General features: G+C 32.4%; 1 protein-coding gene across 10 annotated transcripts in view; it reads left to right on the top strand.

The window, feature by feature from the left end:
- LOC145277016 (synaptogenesis protein syg-2-like) overlaps window positions 1-17178 on the top strand; it is an 824542-nt gene that overhangs the window by 746896 nt on the left and 60468 nt on the right. For 7 of the 10 annotated variants that reach the window (XR_013868085.1, XR_013868082.1, XR_013868084.1 and 4 more), the window contains one exon: window positions 14148-14236. Coding sequence is in view for 6 of the 10 variants with exons in the window: in XM_080128618.1 (XP_079984744.1) it covers window positions 14148-14236 (89 nt within the window). In the remaining 4 variants the exon portion in view is untranslated. Of the gene's footprint in view, window positions 1-14147; window positions 14238-17178 lie in introns of all 10 variants that reach the window. The other 3 variants (XR_013868083.1, XM_080128616.1, XM_080128614.1) reach the window with 1 other exon arrangement.

The raw sequence follows: 17178 nt of genomic DNA, 5'->3' as shown, positions 1-17178 counted from the left end.
GAGACTTCTACCTTTGGAGGAAACTGGTTCAATATTTCTAGAATGAATATCGCTAGCATAATTTGTAAAAATGCGACAAAAATTCTTCAAATCCAGTCTAGAGGTCTTTAGAGAATCAATTTACAGAGGAAGCCTTTTGTTACAATTTAGAGCTTCCATTGGCCAAAATATGAGGACAATTCAGCTATTGAAAGAAATTATATATATATATATGCACACATTTCCACTTTGGTGGTTCACCACTTGAACCAATAATTATGGATAATGTTAAACAAGCTAAATTATTGTTTAGTCATTTTTATCTCCTGTTTGCGCAAACTTTGCATAAAGTTTTTTGAGACTATTCAGGATACTTCAATAATAATCAGCACTATTTTGACTTATTCAAAAACGGATGATTACCAGGAAAAAAACTGGTGCTTATTTAGAATAACACTTATTAAAAAAAAAAATCCAGAAAAATCTTCATAATGTATGTAAATGGCATAAAACGAACATATCAGATTTCCAAAATTATGTAAATCGATCAAGTAGTCTTTTAAAAACGAAGAAAATCAAAATTTGCGATTTTTAGCGATTTTTATACAAAATGCATTCAGTATGAGGTTGATTTTGTTCTAGATACTTCAAATTGAGTTGTTCACCCTTATTTCATCATGTACACTACAACTAACTCAGTTGTAAAATTTTAATTTGATTAGTAAAAAAAAAAAAAAATTGACATGATTTTTCGAATATGACATCGTTTTGTGGCGACTACATACATCAACATTTTCTGTATTTTTGTTTCATAAGTGCAATTTTGAATAAGCACCAAAAAATAAATATATTGCATGTTTTTGTCCAATTGTAAATTGTGGGTTTCTGAATGATGGTATCTAACCATAACTTCTGTAGGTTTAATGTAAGATCTTCATTTACCCGAAAAACATGGTTGAAACAAAAAATAATTTTTGTCTCACGTGATAATTTCAAGAAACTGTCAATTCCAATTCCTTCAAGAGGAATCTTGGGAGAATCTAAGAGTTCTGCTGACAGAAATGGCAAATATATTACCCAAAAGAATGAGGAGGGAAATATATTGAAATAACTATTCGACTTTGTTCATTCCTTGGATTGGCAGCCTTACATAAAATATGTCTAATTTTAGGAGTGACTGGATAGAGTTAGGAAGTTAGACATTTCTGCCAGATGACTTCAAAATAAAACCTGTCAAAATATCGAACGTATTTAGTCACCTGATGATCTTCGGCCTGTCAGTCAACATACTGCTTGGATTTAATTAAACTTCTTCCAGAGAACATCTCACTATAGATTGCATCCAATATATATTTCTTAAAGTTACAACTCTCTCAACAGATCCAACATCTATTTCTAATAGATATTTGATACTTGCCTGTCCTATGCCAAAACTATATTTTAATACTCAATTTACTATATTACTTCAGATTAACGTACTATCTTTCAAAGTGTAATTCAGAAGCGAAGAGAATTTGATTAGAAAATTTTTGCTTGCTTAAGCTCCCCCTCTCCCAGCTAGATTTAACGATGTAAAGTTGACTGTGTGCACTGCATCCAAGATGCTGGTAGTTTTATAAATTTTATGAACTCTCTGGTAGATTTGTAAAATTTTATTTTCATGTTTCAACCCTGAGGAAGCATAAGGTGTTTTAAACGCAATTGCATTTGCATAGGCCATTATAAATGTTATATATAAGTTTAATTTTATAACTTTACTTAAATCACAAGATTATTTAGAACATATTTTTCATAAAAAAGAAAATGTTACAAATCCTCAAGATACAAATGAATACTGCGGGTAAAATTTTCCTATGTTCCAACCTATACATAATCAGTATTCATATAAACATGAAATGTGTCACCCCAAACAAGTATAATTTAAAAAGAAACCCTCCTATTCTTTATATATCTATAAAAGTGAACGTGTCTGTCTGTCTGTGTGTCTGTCTGTCTGTGTACATTTCCCTACGCAATAACTCTGTCAATTTTTAGTCTATAGACTCGAAATTTGAAATACCGGGTACTGGGATTTGGGAAAATCGATGTGACGGGTGTCAGCCAGAAATTTGGCTGTTAAGGGGTCAAATTTCAACGATTTGACCTTTAAGAACTCTACCAAACTCCTCCGACAATTTTGGGTTTAGACACTTGAAATTTTAGATTTAGGTTCCTTGAACCTGGATCTAACTTAATAAAGTGATTTGAGCCCGAAACAATAAATTTTAAGGGGTCATAATAGGGGTCAAAGTTTTAAAAAATTAACCATTTTTTTTGTTTTTTGCTTTTTTTTGCACAGCATACACCTCCAAACACCCGAGCAACGCCGGGCACCCCTGCTAGTATATATATATATCTATATATATATATATATAGAGAGAGAGAGAGCGATGAAAAATTCTGAACCGATAGGCAATTTATTATATAACAATTTACAATTTACATATAACAATTGATTTACTTATGAAAATGTAACCATCAAACAATTTACAGTTTACAAAAACTGTTTGAACTGATTTCCATCTTCCAAACAAACGTAAATTATCTATAAGTCAATTGATATATCTACGCTGTAAATTGGGTGCAGATTTTCACATCTTCTTATACATAAAATGACAAGTATATACTCCAAATATTGTCGTTCATCTTACCGTTTATTTCTTTCAACATGTTAAAACGTTCAATTCTTGACAGCACCTGTTTTGTAGCACAGAAGCAATCAATTATGTCCTTTTTAAAAAAAATATTTTCCGCTCTCACTCATCAGAAGAATAAGACTTTATTTAAAGAAAATAATATGAGCTTGATTAAATAAATCCGGAAAAAAAGGAAGAATAGTTGTAGTTCTGTTTTATAATATTTACATCTTTTTGTCATTTATTTGTATATGCTTTGTACTTATATTTAACAGACATCGAGCTTCATGAATAAAAATAAATTAGTATAAATAAAGGGTGATATATAATTGAATAAGCAGATTTTATATATATATATATATATATATATATATATATATATATATATATATATATATATAAGGTGACCGCAAAGTTTTAACAGTATTAATGGATATCAGCCTTGCAATTTATCTAATCGGTTATAAAAATAATAGAGAGGAAAGTTGATCACATGATAATATTGCGAATCCTCGCATGTCATGTCAGGCCACTTTTAGATATGCAGATAAACTACAAATATGACAACTTAGCATTACCAAATGTGCTGTAAAAGCCTCCTCATAAGACTGTTGTTCCTATCTTTGTGTGATTTCAGACGATTAACAAAATCAACCTTTGACAAAAAGTATCTGCCACATACAGCACACTTCAGTTCCTATTGTAATTTCTCTGTCATTATATTTTCGCCCTGTTTTAAGACAACAAGATCTACATGCTGCTCTTCAAAAATCTTACAACTTTCTTTGATGGTTTTTCTCCACAGTGATCGATCTTTCGCTTGGGATTCTCAGTTATGTACATCCATCTCAAGTATGTTCAAGTTATTTTTCAGAGAATCCTTAAATCTTTTTCTTGATTTATGTTGCGGTCTTTTAGCCCTATCTTGCTATAAAACAGTTGCTTAGGAAGTCTTGTCTTCTATCCTAAACAAGTGTCTAGTCCAGCGCATCTGACTTTGAATGATTTTTCTTTCAAAACTAGTACTATTCGATTGTTCAAGAACTACAATGTCAGGCATTAGAGTTCTCCAGTTAATATTAAGTATTCTCCAAATATAACTTTGGTGAAACCTTTCCAATTAACTTGAGATACCTTCAATATGTTGTCCAAGTCTCTGACCCATATAGCAATGTAGTTATAACGCATGCTTCGTAAACACTTAGCTTTGTTTTTGATGAGATTCTCCGATCTGACCACACACGTTTCTCCAGTCAAAAGTAGAACTGGCTTTGGCTATTCTGCAATTTATCTCAGCATCAAACGTCCAGTCCTTACTCAGCCTACGACATAGATATACAAAATTATGCGTGACATTTAACTTCTTACCATCAACCAAAATGTTTGGTTTAACACATGGCATTCTTATAGGAGGAGATTACGTAATTTATGTTTTCTTGAGGCTGATGGTAAGTCCAAAAGCTTTACAAGCCTCTGATAAGTTGCCCATAATCATCTGTGTGTCTGCTTCTGAATGTGATACAAGGTTTGCATCATCTGCATATAAAAGTTCAAGAACAAGGTTCTGAAAAGTTTTCAGCTTTGCGTTGAAACGTCTAAGGTTAAGTTTACCTGATGTTTGAAACTGAAAATTCACATCAATATCGCAGTTATTAAAAGCATGCACCAGCATCACAGTAAAATATATGAAAAATAATGTAGGAGCAAATATATCACTGTTCCACACTGTTTTCAACTGAAATTGGATCAGAGTTTACTCGAACTTTCATATTATGGTATAACTACAGTTTGGCCCACCACTTGTTCTGCAATTGGTCTGTCTCACACTGTACTGTTAATTTTGCTTCTTTATACACTTTTTCTGCAGTTATTTTAACTGATCCATTAGAACACAAATCTCGTGAGCCTTTTTCTTCTCTTCCAAAAGATTAGTGATTGTAGAATTATTTTCATCAAACCAATCCCTAAAAGCCAAGATATTTCAGCTCCTTTCCTATATACATGTGACTTAAATTGTTCCCAAGTTCAGTCAAATGAGATATTGATAAATTAGGTCCTAAGAGTTGCACACGCTTCCTTATTTTGTAACTTGGAGACATCGATGCGTTTAGGCATTTTTACTCCATTGGCTTTGACCTTGTTCCTTATACACAACTTAAGTTTAGCACGAACAAGATAGTGATCAGTGTCACAGTCTGCATCCCACATTACATCCTTACAGTGCACATATACCAAAGATCATGCTTGCTCATGAATCAAGAATATGAACATGTTTTGATCTAGGGTGTATCCAAGTTACTTTATAAAACAAACTTTTTGTTTAAAAATTCGAGACGTTTACTATCTAACAGTGGTGAAATTTGTCTTCATTGGATTCATTTGAATATTCAATTTTGGTCCCCCCGACAAAAGAAGGGTGGACCTGTCCACACTTTTCTCAATAACTATGCCTTGGAACTTTCTGAAATTTTGCACAAACATTAAACATAATATGAGTAAAAAAGGAACAGAACAGATTTTCCAGGAAAACTCCGGTTGCCTCCCTAGGGGTGCCTTTCGAGTTAAAATGGCTAAAATTGACACTTTTGTGCTTATTAAAAAAAAAAAAATATGATGACTTAGATTTTTATAAAACTTTCTGAAAAGTTATAACTAACTAATATCTATATAATTTTGTTTGTCTATACGTTGCAATAACTCTTGGGTGTGCCCCAGGGATTCTTTTAGGGCTAATAAAAACACTCCATTTTTGGGACTATTTTATCATTTGTCCAAAATTTTCTGTGTATGTCTATTTAGCAGTTTTGCATGGTGCTGAACTCAAATTTTAATATGTTAAGGCCTTGGAGACTTTTAGGGCTAAATGGGGTTTGCAAATGATGGGCTTAATCATTTTTTTCGCATGGTGCAAAACTTAAATTTACATATATTAAGGCCTAAAACTGCACCGTTTGTTCATTTTCGCCAGGATTTTACGTCCCCTGGGGACTTTTTTTTTTTGGGGGGGGGGTATTGCTGAATTTTTTTTATGCCTCGTTCACTGTACACTCACGGGGGACCATGCATGCTTCACTTATTTTTTTTTAAACATCTGTGAAATGCATCATATATATATATATATATATATATATATATATATATATTCATCTACATACAGTACCGTTTCACTGTTCCACAGCTCATCAGTGCGGCTAGACAAGCAACTAACTCAAGCCAGGATATATATATATATATACACACACACACACACACACACACACACACACACACACACAAGGGTCGTTCCAAATGTAAAGCCTCCTATTTCTTTTTAATGTAAAAAGAAGCAGAGCTATAAAGACAGGAGTGGTGCCATTAAAATGAGTGACCTTTTGTGCTTCAGAATTTATTTTTCTACATAGTCACCACCATTTTCAATGCACTTTTGCCAGAAATTCTATGACGCATCTCTGCTTCTGACGTATGTCCATGATATGCGTGCTTTCTTCTCACACAGTCAATATCTGCAACAGAGAGTTCAAACTTTCAGGTCACGAATGCAAGAGTTCAGTCATCATAACAATGCAATTTGTAATCCCCTTTGATCCATTCAGACCGAATAATAAAAGGAGGTGTTACTTTTGGAACGCACCTCGTATCTGTTTGTAAAAAATAACAGATAGCAGTTCAAAGTTAAATAATCTATGATAGCCCATCTAAACAATAAGGAAAAAGAAAAACTCTTTACATCGATGTATTTCTTATTCTCATATATATATATTTTTTCTATTTATCTATGATTTATTTTTATTCATTTTTATTTTGAGGCTAATGTTCTTATTACTGATTATCTCTATCTACGATTATATAAAAGGAACTTTGTGTGTGCGTGTGTGTGAGAGAGAGAATTCATGAGTTCGTTTTCTATTAACTCAAATGGCTGGTCGATTTTTATGGAATTGCAGACAAATGTACTTCATGTGGCTGGCAGTCTTCTTAGATAGGTTTTGTATCAGAATGTCTTCGATAAGTATCGATAATTGAAATAATCCGATGAAAGAAGGAACAGGTGATTTTGGCCAAAGTTAACGCTTTACACAGCTTAACATTACAAGAGCATTTGAACAGTTTTATTACTACACAAGCCGAAAGACCCAACATATAAAACCAACAGTAGGTTCTTTGATATGACAGGGGTGCGTTCGAAATGAATGGTTCTGTTTTGAGCACAATTCAAGCATGGTACTTGACTTTTTCAATTTAAATTTTAATTCAAGACATTATGTATAAAAAATAATTTTGTCAAATAAATAGTAGGTTCTCTATAGTGCAATGTAGACTATAATTTATTGTAGGCAAAGTTACTGTGGAAAGGCACGTGAAGCTTCCTCCCAATGCACCTCGATAGGTCCCCAACTAGAACAGGCAATCAATCGATTTGATTAAAAATGAGCGATCTCACCGATTTTGATGACATAATATGGGAGTGTGAAATATCCGTTGATCATCATTCAATCCCGGGCAATATCGGGTCTCCCTGCTAGTGTGTGTGTGTGTGTGTGTGTGTGTGTGTGCGTGTGTGTGTGTGTGTATACATAATATTTTTATTTAGACAAATATTACATAGTCACTGCACTAAACATGCTAATGTTTCAGACAATTGGTTGGCAAGAACCAAAAGTCCTCGTCAAGCGACGTAATAAAGCTTATGTGGCACTGAAAGGCGTCTGGTTCTCAATTGGAAGAAATGAAATATTTTTTTTATAAAAATAAAATCTTTAAAAGGGAGCGGTGGTAAGTTAAGTGACATTTTAGACTCTAAACATAGAGAGCGATAAGGGGAAAGAGAACGTCAAGACTTAACAGGATAAGAAGGAGGAATAAAAAGGAAAGGAAAAAGAAAAAGAGGACTTTTGGTTCTTGCCAATGAATTGCCCGAAACATTAGAATGTTCAGTGTAGCGACTATGTAATATATTTTGCTCTTTTTTGTTGATCACTCTTAATAACTTCGTTTTAATACATGAGTTTTCCCTCTTGAGTACCTTTAACTTGGAATGAATATATATATATATATATATATATATATATATATATAATCTTGCTATTTTCTTCTGATAAAATGAATTAGACTTCAGAATACAATCGTAAAGAGTTTATTTAACTTAATTGTCATCTGTCATTTCTTATGTCTCACCCATCAGTGTAGAGCTTTATGTATCTTGATAGGCTATTGCATAAGGATGATTTTATCGCGTTATTAATTATATATATATATAGTAGCATTTCAGCCCGGCGTTGCCTGGGTGTTTGAAGTGTATGTTGAGCCAAAAAAAAAAAAAATTGATTTTTTTAACTTTGACCCGTATTATTACCCCTTAACATTTGTTTTGGGCTCAAATCAAGTTATAAGTTAGATCCATGTCCAAGGAATCTATAACTAAAATTTCAAGTGTTTAAACCCAAAATTGGCGGAGGAGTTTGGTAGAGTTTTCAAAGGTCAAATCGTTGAACTTTGACCCTCTTAACAGCGAAATTTCTGGCCGAAAACCGATTACAAAGATTTTCCCAAATCTCAGTACCCTGTATATCAAATTTCGAGTCTGTAGACTGAAAATTGACAGATATATTGTGTAGGGAAATGTACACAGACAGACACACACACACTTTCACTTTTATAGATATATAGATATCGTCAACCATTAATCATATTTATAAGGAAAACAATGATCTCGTGACTCAGTAAAATTCTGAAAAAAAAAAAAAATCATCTTATTGCAGGAGAGATCAAAGTGAAAAAAAAACATGCGTTGAACAAGAAATGGTATTGTTCGTATTCATGGTCAATTTGAAGACGATTGAGAATTTGCTCAGTGGAAGTTGGTATCGCCAATCAACAAGTGATAGCTTAATGGTCGTTGTGCTCTTGAGATCACCGGATTTTTTTTTTTTTTTTTTTTTTTTGCTAAATTGGATTTTAGTCATGTTTATTCAATACAGTTAAATACGCCAAGTTTTTTGTATTTATGTAACTGTTCCTAAGCAATAAACATCAAGTAAAAGATTGATTTATTTGTTCAGTCAGTCTTTATACTAAAATCAATTCGTCAAGACATTTTCATGTTCAAAACAGGATATTCTTTTTTTTTAACATCCAGTTTTATTGCTATTTTTGTTTTTCTATGCAGAATATTTTGTGGTTTTACTCTTCAGCCTTATTTCTGAAGATTAAAATTCATGACCTTAAAGCTTCAATTCAGCAAAATCGTTAAATCGATTGTAGCCCGAAAACATTCTGAAATTTCACTATCGACATGAAAAGGTTGGGAAAACATATATATATATATATATATATATATATTATATAGACACACACTAGAATACCCGTGACCCGTTGGGTTAGTATATGTTATAGCTAGCTATGGAATAGTGAGCATTCAGAATTAATGTATAAACGTGCAAAAATTGAATGCACGCACTGGCGAAAACAAACATGTCGACCAGTGAAAGCAATATGAAATTTTAACGTGTGTGCATTCATTTATTTTTTTAATTGAAAAAAGATGAAAAGAAAAAATATACAAAAAGAGTGTGCATTGTACAGGTCCACCGTATTTTTTTGTGTATGTGTGTATATGTTAACAGCCTTAAAACTATAATGGAAATAATGATTGATTAATAAATATTTAGCGGTGAAACCTTTTCAAAACAAATCTTAAAAAAAAAAATAAAATAAAAAATGAAAAGTCCCCCCCTCACACACACACGTTTTGAAGGGTTTCTACGTATTTTTAAAATGTTTGGAACTTATGATCCATCCAATCCTTAAGTATTCTGAAAGAGGCTTGATAATTATAATTACATAATAATCATTCATTTTATGCTTCTTATATAATAATAGGATTATAGTCAAAACAACGCCATATATTGGTGTATATACATTTATTGGTATATATATATTTATTTGCCGAGGTAATAAGAAACAAGCCGAGCATGCAGTGTCCCCCTCTATGAGTGAAAGAAACAAATAAGTGGATCAAAGGTTTGGGGCAATTTTACCCTTATAATGTCCCCTAGGGAATGCAATCAGTTATCCTGGAAAATCCATTCTGGCAAAAATTTACTTTCGCCATGACTAATGTTTCTGCAAAATTTCCAAAAATTCAAGGAGTGGTTATTGAGAAAAGTGTGAACAAACGAACGGAAGAATGATTTGGGGGCAATTTTACCCCTATACTGTCCTCTAGGGAGCGCAACCAGAGTTATCCCAGAAAATCTAAGGCATGGTTATTGAGAAAATTGTGAACAAAGAGACGAACGGGAGTGAATTACTAGGTCAAATCCCACCTTTGCCGAGGGACCAAAGACATCAGTTTGTGGAGGAGGTGTTATATGTTCGTATCTGGGGGGAGGGGGTTGAACTAATGCAGGTGAATTTAAGCTGTACTGGAAATCAGTTGGCGGTGGATTATATGCTCTTTATACCCGATATAAAAAAGCATAAGGATTCTCATCGGAAAAATCCATTCTGGCAAAAATTTACTTTCACCATGACTAATGTTTGTGCGATATAAAGAAGCATAAGGATTCTCATCGGAAGAGGGCAATTATATTTAAGCTCTATTGTACATGTCCAGCTTCACACATCTTGATAGGTTCACATTTAAAGAATCCTCCAATACTTCTTTAATCTCCTTTAAATATATATATATATATATATATATATATATATATATATTGTGTACAGAAAGTTGTTAGAGGAGATAAGTCATTTGTACCGTCGGTTTCAAGCCCGATAATTAGGACCGTTTTAGATATCCATATCAAGCTCTCTTCAGCCAATGCTCATCTCCGAGTATTGGCTGAAGAGAGCTTGATAGAGATGAGCATTGGCTGGAAAGAGCTTGATATGGATATCTAAAACGGTCCTAATTATCGGGCTTGAAACTGACGGTATCAATGACTTATCTCATCTAACAACTTTCTGTATGCAAAATATAAATATGCTCTTATTTTTCGGTTTTTCCTTTTAATTGAGCACTCTGCTGGATTTCTTTTTCCAAAAAAAATAAATAAATAAATAATCATATATATATATATATATATATATATATATATATATATATATATATATATATATATATATATATATACGAGCAAACAGTTAATAAGACATGTTAAAAAAACACTTTGAAAAAGAGTTAAAAGCATATTTAATCTGAAAAGAAGACACTTGATAAGTGGATAGTCCTTAATCCGCGGAGTTTCGAAGAAATACTTTCCTTCTCATCAGAGGGTAGGAATTAGCAAAATACGGGATTGGATTTTGCATACAAAAGTATTTGATGAAAGATCTTAACTGTTCTTTTTAGCTAGCTTAATAGTGCAATGATGGAGCTATAAATATTTCTTATAATTCATCGCTTTACAAAACTAACCCATTTTTGCTGTTCATCTTACAACCTTAGGTTTTATTTGCAACACCTGCATACAATTGTTTCGGCCCATATCTGGTATATAGGAATATGATCGTTCATTAATTATAATTTCCCTAACTGGGCAGCTATATCAACGCAAAGCAAAACCATAAAAAAACATTCTTTTTTTCAAAAAATAAAATCGATAAATACAAAAATGTTTTTCAAAAAATGCTGTGTGGGGCCACCTGCAGACTATTTTAAAACACTTAATTATGAAGTTACAGTTAAACATCCGGTTCTCTGTGTGCCACTACATGATGAAGAGAATCAGATAATCTTAAAGATTGGAACAGTTTTTGTTTCTTCTTCTTCTTCTTCTTCTTCGTCATCGTTGTCATCTTTGGTTCAACATAACTGAACATTTTTTTACATCTATTTTGAATTATCTCAAATAGATCAGCTTCCCGTTGGAGTCAAAAATAATTTCAGAGTTCTCTCTATGGAATAGGTGTAATATTTTGCACTAACTGATGATAAAATCTGAGGGAAAAGGAAGCGTGGAAACCTTGTTTAAATTTAATCTCATAAAAATCATTTAGAGATAAACATTAGTTAAAAAGTGTGAAATTAAAAAAGTATATTTCACAGAAGACGACGATCAACACGAGAAATATTCAGCATTATCAAAAATTATTTCTATTCTAATCAATAACGGTTTTATTTTTACTGAAAATTTCTAATACAAATACCTATCATAAAAGAAATTAAAAGCAATAATTAAAGTATAAAACCAGGAAAGATTAATCTCTATCTCTTCTATTTTATAAAAGGAACTTTGCCTGTGTGTGAGAGTTTGTTCCCTATAGGTTCTTAAACAGATGGGGTAAATTTTTTAAAATTTCACACAAATGTACTTTATGTGCCTGGTAGTAGGTTTTGTATCGGAAGGTCTTCAATAAGTATTGATAATCGAAAAAAAGTACGATGAAAGAAGGAACAGGCGATTTGGACTAAAGTTAACGCCTTATACAGCCTTACATCACAAGTGCATCTGAGAAGTTTTATTACCGCACAAGCAGTAAGGCCAGGTATATAAAATCAACAGTAGATTCTTTGATATGATAGGCGTGCATTCAAAATGAATGTTTCTGTTTAGAGCACAATTGAACCGTGAGACTTGACGTTTGCATGTTAAACTTTAAATTTTATAAAACAGTAGGTTCTCTAAAGTACAGTAGAAACTAAGTCACTGCGAGGGGGGGGGGTCCCAGTGCACAGCAGTGGGTCCCCAACTAGAGCAAGCAATTAATCGATTTGATTGAAAAATGAACCATTTCACCAATTTCGATGACAATAAATTATGTGTGAAACATTCGTTGATCCTCATTCTATCTCGGGCAACGTCGGGTCTCCATGTTAGTAATAAAGTAAAACAAAAACATTATATATGGTTTAATGTCCGTTCCACATGTTGGAAACAATTCTGTCATTCTACAAAGATATGCATATCGGATCTAAGCAGATCAACCAAATTTCATGAGGTTTAACACTTGTCTTTGATTCATATTTTACTATTATAAAATATTTTCGATTTTATGTTGAAATATTTTGGAAATATTTATTTATTGGAATGCTACATGTATAATTGTTGCATCCCCCCCCCACATACTTTATGTGAATTATGGCAATTAATGATAAAAAAAAAACAAATAAGAATCAAGGTTTGTGTTTGGTTTTTGTTTCCAAAATGATTTTTTAATTTCAAATATTGAATTTATATGTATATATGTGTGTGTGTGTGTGTGTGTGTGTGTGTGTGTGTGTGTGTGTGTGTGTGTGGTGGAGGGATATGGTGCAGTTTTGGAGGAACCCTCTGAATATTAATTTATTTGCTGCGGACTTGATATCAATAAAAATTTATCTTGCTCTTCTTTTATTGAGCACTCTTAATAACCTCGTTAAATTTATGAGTTTTCTCTCTTGAATACTTATAATTTGGTGTGTGTGTATGTGTGTATATGTGCTAACATTATAACACAACAAACTGGATCCTTGACATAAAATATACCAATCATTGGTATTGTTTCTTTAACTTTCTCTTTAAAAAAACTCAATCACATTTTGCAGTCCAAAACCAAAACAAACACCATGAATAAATATAAATTGAAAATATAAAGATCTTAAAAGCATGAAAAAAATTTACTAGAAAGACTAGATCCGACATTATATAACCTGAAAAGGGGTCGATATGCCATAAAACAAAACAACCAAACAAACCAATTATACATAACAGCATTTCAATGCTCTCTTAAGCAGTTTCTATTTATAAAGAAATTTTCTAATAATCTATTTTGTGTCAGTAAAAATACACAATAAAAATAATGCATGTTCCATAAGTATTACAAACATTGGTGGGTTTTAACCTACAATTAACAGCATTTTAAAACTCGTAATTCGATCTGTACATTAGTTATATTTTATATCTTAGAAAAGAAATAAAATGTAAAATGAAATTATACTGAACATTATCATCCATCTTGATAAATAATCTACTGGATTATATATGTCCGACACACACACACAAAAATTACTTAACCCTTTCTGTGGTTAAAACAATGAAATGTGTAATTCGACACACTACTGCCAAAATCTCACTACTCCAAATCTCGACGCCCTGCTATCAAAAACCCCCTCCAAATCTCAACACTCTACTGTTAAAAAGTCAACTTTAGAACACGACGCACTGCACTCAACACTGGCTACTCTGACATCCAAATCCAAAATCAACCCTGTCTCTGAAAAATCAGGCGTTTTATATCCAACCAGCAGCATCTCATTTGCACGTTAGGTGACAGTATCAAACATATAAAGAAAAAAGGTGGCCATTGTTTTTTCCATTTTTTTGTCTACATGGAACTCTACAAATTGCATACAAACAGGTTTGTACTAATTTTTAAAGTGCTTAATTACAAAAGAGCCACTTATTTGCTTTTGGTAGCATTTTAGACCACATTTATTGCAGATATAGTAATTTAATAATTTTCTGCACTTTTATAAAGAAAATCTATTTTACTTTTATTTTTATATCTCTGCAGATACGAAGACATCGACGACAACTACACCGCCCCAATGTCAGACCTTCGAGCTAGCATCAGTGACGAATGCAACAACGACGGCAACCACAGTAAGTTTTTATTCACACCTCGTCATTTGCTTTTGGCATACAAGAAACCAATGCATTTAGGAAATTAAAATTTGAGGTGGGAGGGGGGGCTACTTGAGCAAAATTAATCCTTTTGTATTTATTGAGTGAATTGGTTGTTAATGCTATTCTGATTACTGTACATGAAAACGTCCACCATATAAGCTATCTAAGCAGACCTCAAAAAGTCCGCATTCAAAAATCATGGCAGAATAGTAATAACAGATAATGCTGACATAACTTTCGAATGCAGGATTTTTTGGGGGGTTGGGTGTAGGAAAGTTATGAGTATGCCAAATGGCAGGTGCTTTAGTCTTGATAAGGTTAAGCACATATAAACGTGTCTTTCATGCTCATGTGATATTGTCAAACTTGTGATGCAATTATTTTTTGCTTTTTGAAACTGTCATAAACAGACAACAATAAATAATAGTTTTTAATTATAGGTTTTTTATTTTATTATTATAAAAAAACCCAAGTCGTCCAATTTCGTCAACAATAGCATTTTGCCAAGCAGAAAATTAAAATTTAAAAAGAAAAACGTTAAAATCAATTTATTTGTGTTTTTGCTTTTTTTTTGTCAATTATATAAATATTATTTACATGCTTCAAACTGAAAAAGACCGGAGAGTACAACTGCAGGAAGATGAAAAAACAACCAATAAGATAAAAAAAAAAACCAGACAATATTTCCTTATAATGACGATAATATGCGTGCTTGTACCAAATGACGTCACTATTTCAACAAGAATTCTCCTTTAATTTATACCATCAATATATTTTTTTTTTCAATATTTTCAGTCAACAAATAATTTCTTATATATACAGATCAAGTCAATAACTAATTCACAATTCATATAAACGGCAAAAGTTAGACAGAATTTGGAAAATTATTTTTAAGTTTTAATAAATTATGCGAGTATTAATTCTCACGCTTGATATATATATATTTCCAAGCCGGAAGTAAATAAAGTTATCTGCTCCTACTTAATTTTGTTAACAAGATACAACATTGTTTAATTTGAGCCTTAATATTATGATAAATAGGATAAAGTATTAATATTGAACAATTATTTTTATACAAGAATGACATTATTTTAATACAAAATACCTACTTTAAGCAAATAAATTAGCATATAATTAATATGAGAGTAATAAAATGACAATTATAGGATGATTGAATATTGTTCAATTTTCACTTATTTTTGCATTAAGTACTAGTCCATATTAATCCTTAACTGTGCCTTGAACGGATACCATAATACTTAGTTCGCTGCTCATCATCATAAAAGTACATACAAAATTCTAGCCAGATCGGCCCAGTAGTTTCCGAGTGTGTGTGTGAAATGGCACTAATCCTATTTGGGTTTAACCGGCTCCCTTTGAAGAAGGAAGTTCCATGAGAGTATAAAATTCACAAGCGGTCCCCATGTCCATGTATATCCCCATTAGGGGAGATGACGTTATGTTTTTGCAACTCTTGCAGGGAAGTGTCGACGTCCACCTACATACAACACCTCAAATCCCCAAATTGGTCACCCCTTTTACTAATGATCAAGCTTAACGTTGCTTAACTTCAGTGATTTGACGGGAACCGGTGTGTCAACGTGATTATGCAAAGAGAAATATAATATAGATATTTATTCTCAAAAGTTGTCTGATAATTAAAACGTTTTTTTTTGTGTGTGTCAGTAAAACTAAGATATATGATGTGAACGAGAGAAAAATAAACAAAGAAAAGACATAAAATAGCAAACATTGGTAATGTTAAACGAAAAATATAGAGAGGCTTTTTAGTTCTCTCCCACTGCAAGACCTTAGACACCAGGGTCTGAAAGTGGGATTGAGAAGTCAGCGCCCCCACCCCCCAAAGGTACCTGGCCAGTAGCGTCGACATTCTCTAGTAAGGGCGCCCTAGGCGATTAGCAATAAACTAACCCCTTCTCAAAGAGAGAATGCAAAGCCTGGGAGGGTGGACCTCCTAGAACTACACAGAACTAACATCCCACCGCAATCAACAAGAATCAGATCTTGATTTTATGGCAGATGATAAAAATCCCTAGAGAGAAAAGATAAAAATATGAATAATAAAACAGAATGTTAAAAATACTTGAGAGAACATTACAGGCTAATGGCTGAACGGTTATCATAAATCTTGAAGGAGAATAGCGTTAGAATAATAAAAATTATCGAAAATCATAAAACAAAAACTAATACGTATTTATTCAATCTGAGCGTTTTAACAAAAATTGGTATAAACCCAAATGTGACTGTCTGACGACGGATTTCATTCAGACGAGTCCTTGCATCTAAAAAAAAAAAAAAAAAAACGTTCTCCTGGCAATAAATGAATGGTCAAATACTTTGAAGAAAAAAAGAAAAATGTTTACTAAAATAGACAAAAAATATGAATACAAAGCATAAAAACATTAACGAGCAAGAAAAAAAATCGTTTAAAAAATGTTACAGAAATCAAAAACAATACGACACACAAAAAAAGAATTGTTGCAATAATTTCGAAATAAAAAAAATGTTAAAAGAAAAAAATATATATAAAAGGAAAAATCAAATAAAAAATATTAAAAAAAAAAATTTAATAAGCAATAAGCCAAGCATAGAAATTAAAATCTAGAAAAATGGAATTATTCCAAAGCTGATGAAACGAACTCTTAATGAGAAAGAAAAACTATTAAGGGTGACAGAATGAGACATAATGAATGAAAATAAATGAAATGCAGCATCCCATATCTTTACAAAGCCACCATTCACCCATGCATGGTGTATTGCTGCCACATCTGGACTGGTGCATCTACCACTAGTCTCTCACTCTTAAACACGGTCCAAATAGGAGTCTAAAATCTAATAAGTTTCGCACTATCCACTAAGCTCCAACCTCTGTCCCATCGCCACAATGTTGCATCTCT

This window comes from Euprymna scolopes, chromosome 5 (genome assembly GCF_053919585.1).
Source record: "Euprymna scolopes isolate OS-2025 chromosome 5, ASM5391958v1, whole genome shotgun sequence".
Lineage (NCBI taxonomy): Eukaryota > Metazoa > Mollusca > Cephalopoda > Sepiida > Sepiolidae > Euprymna > Euprymna scolopes.
The sequence above is the reverse complement of the archived record's forward strand: the minus strand, read 5'-3'. Positions and strand labels throughout refer to the sequence as shown.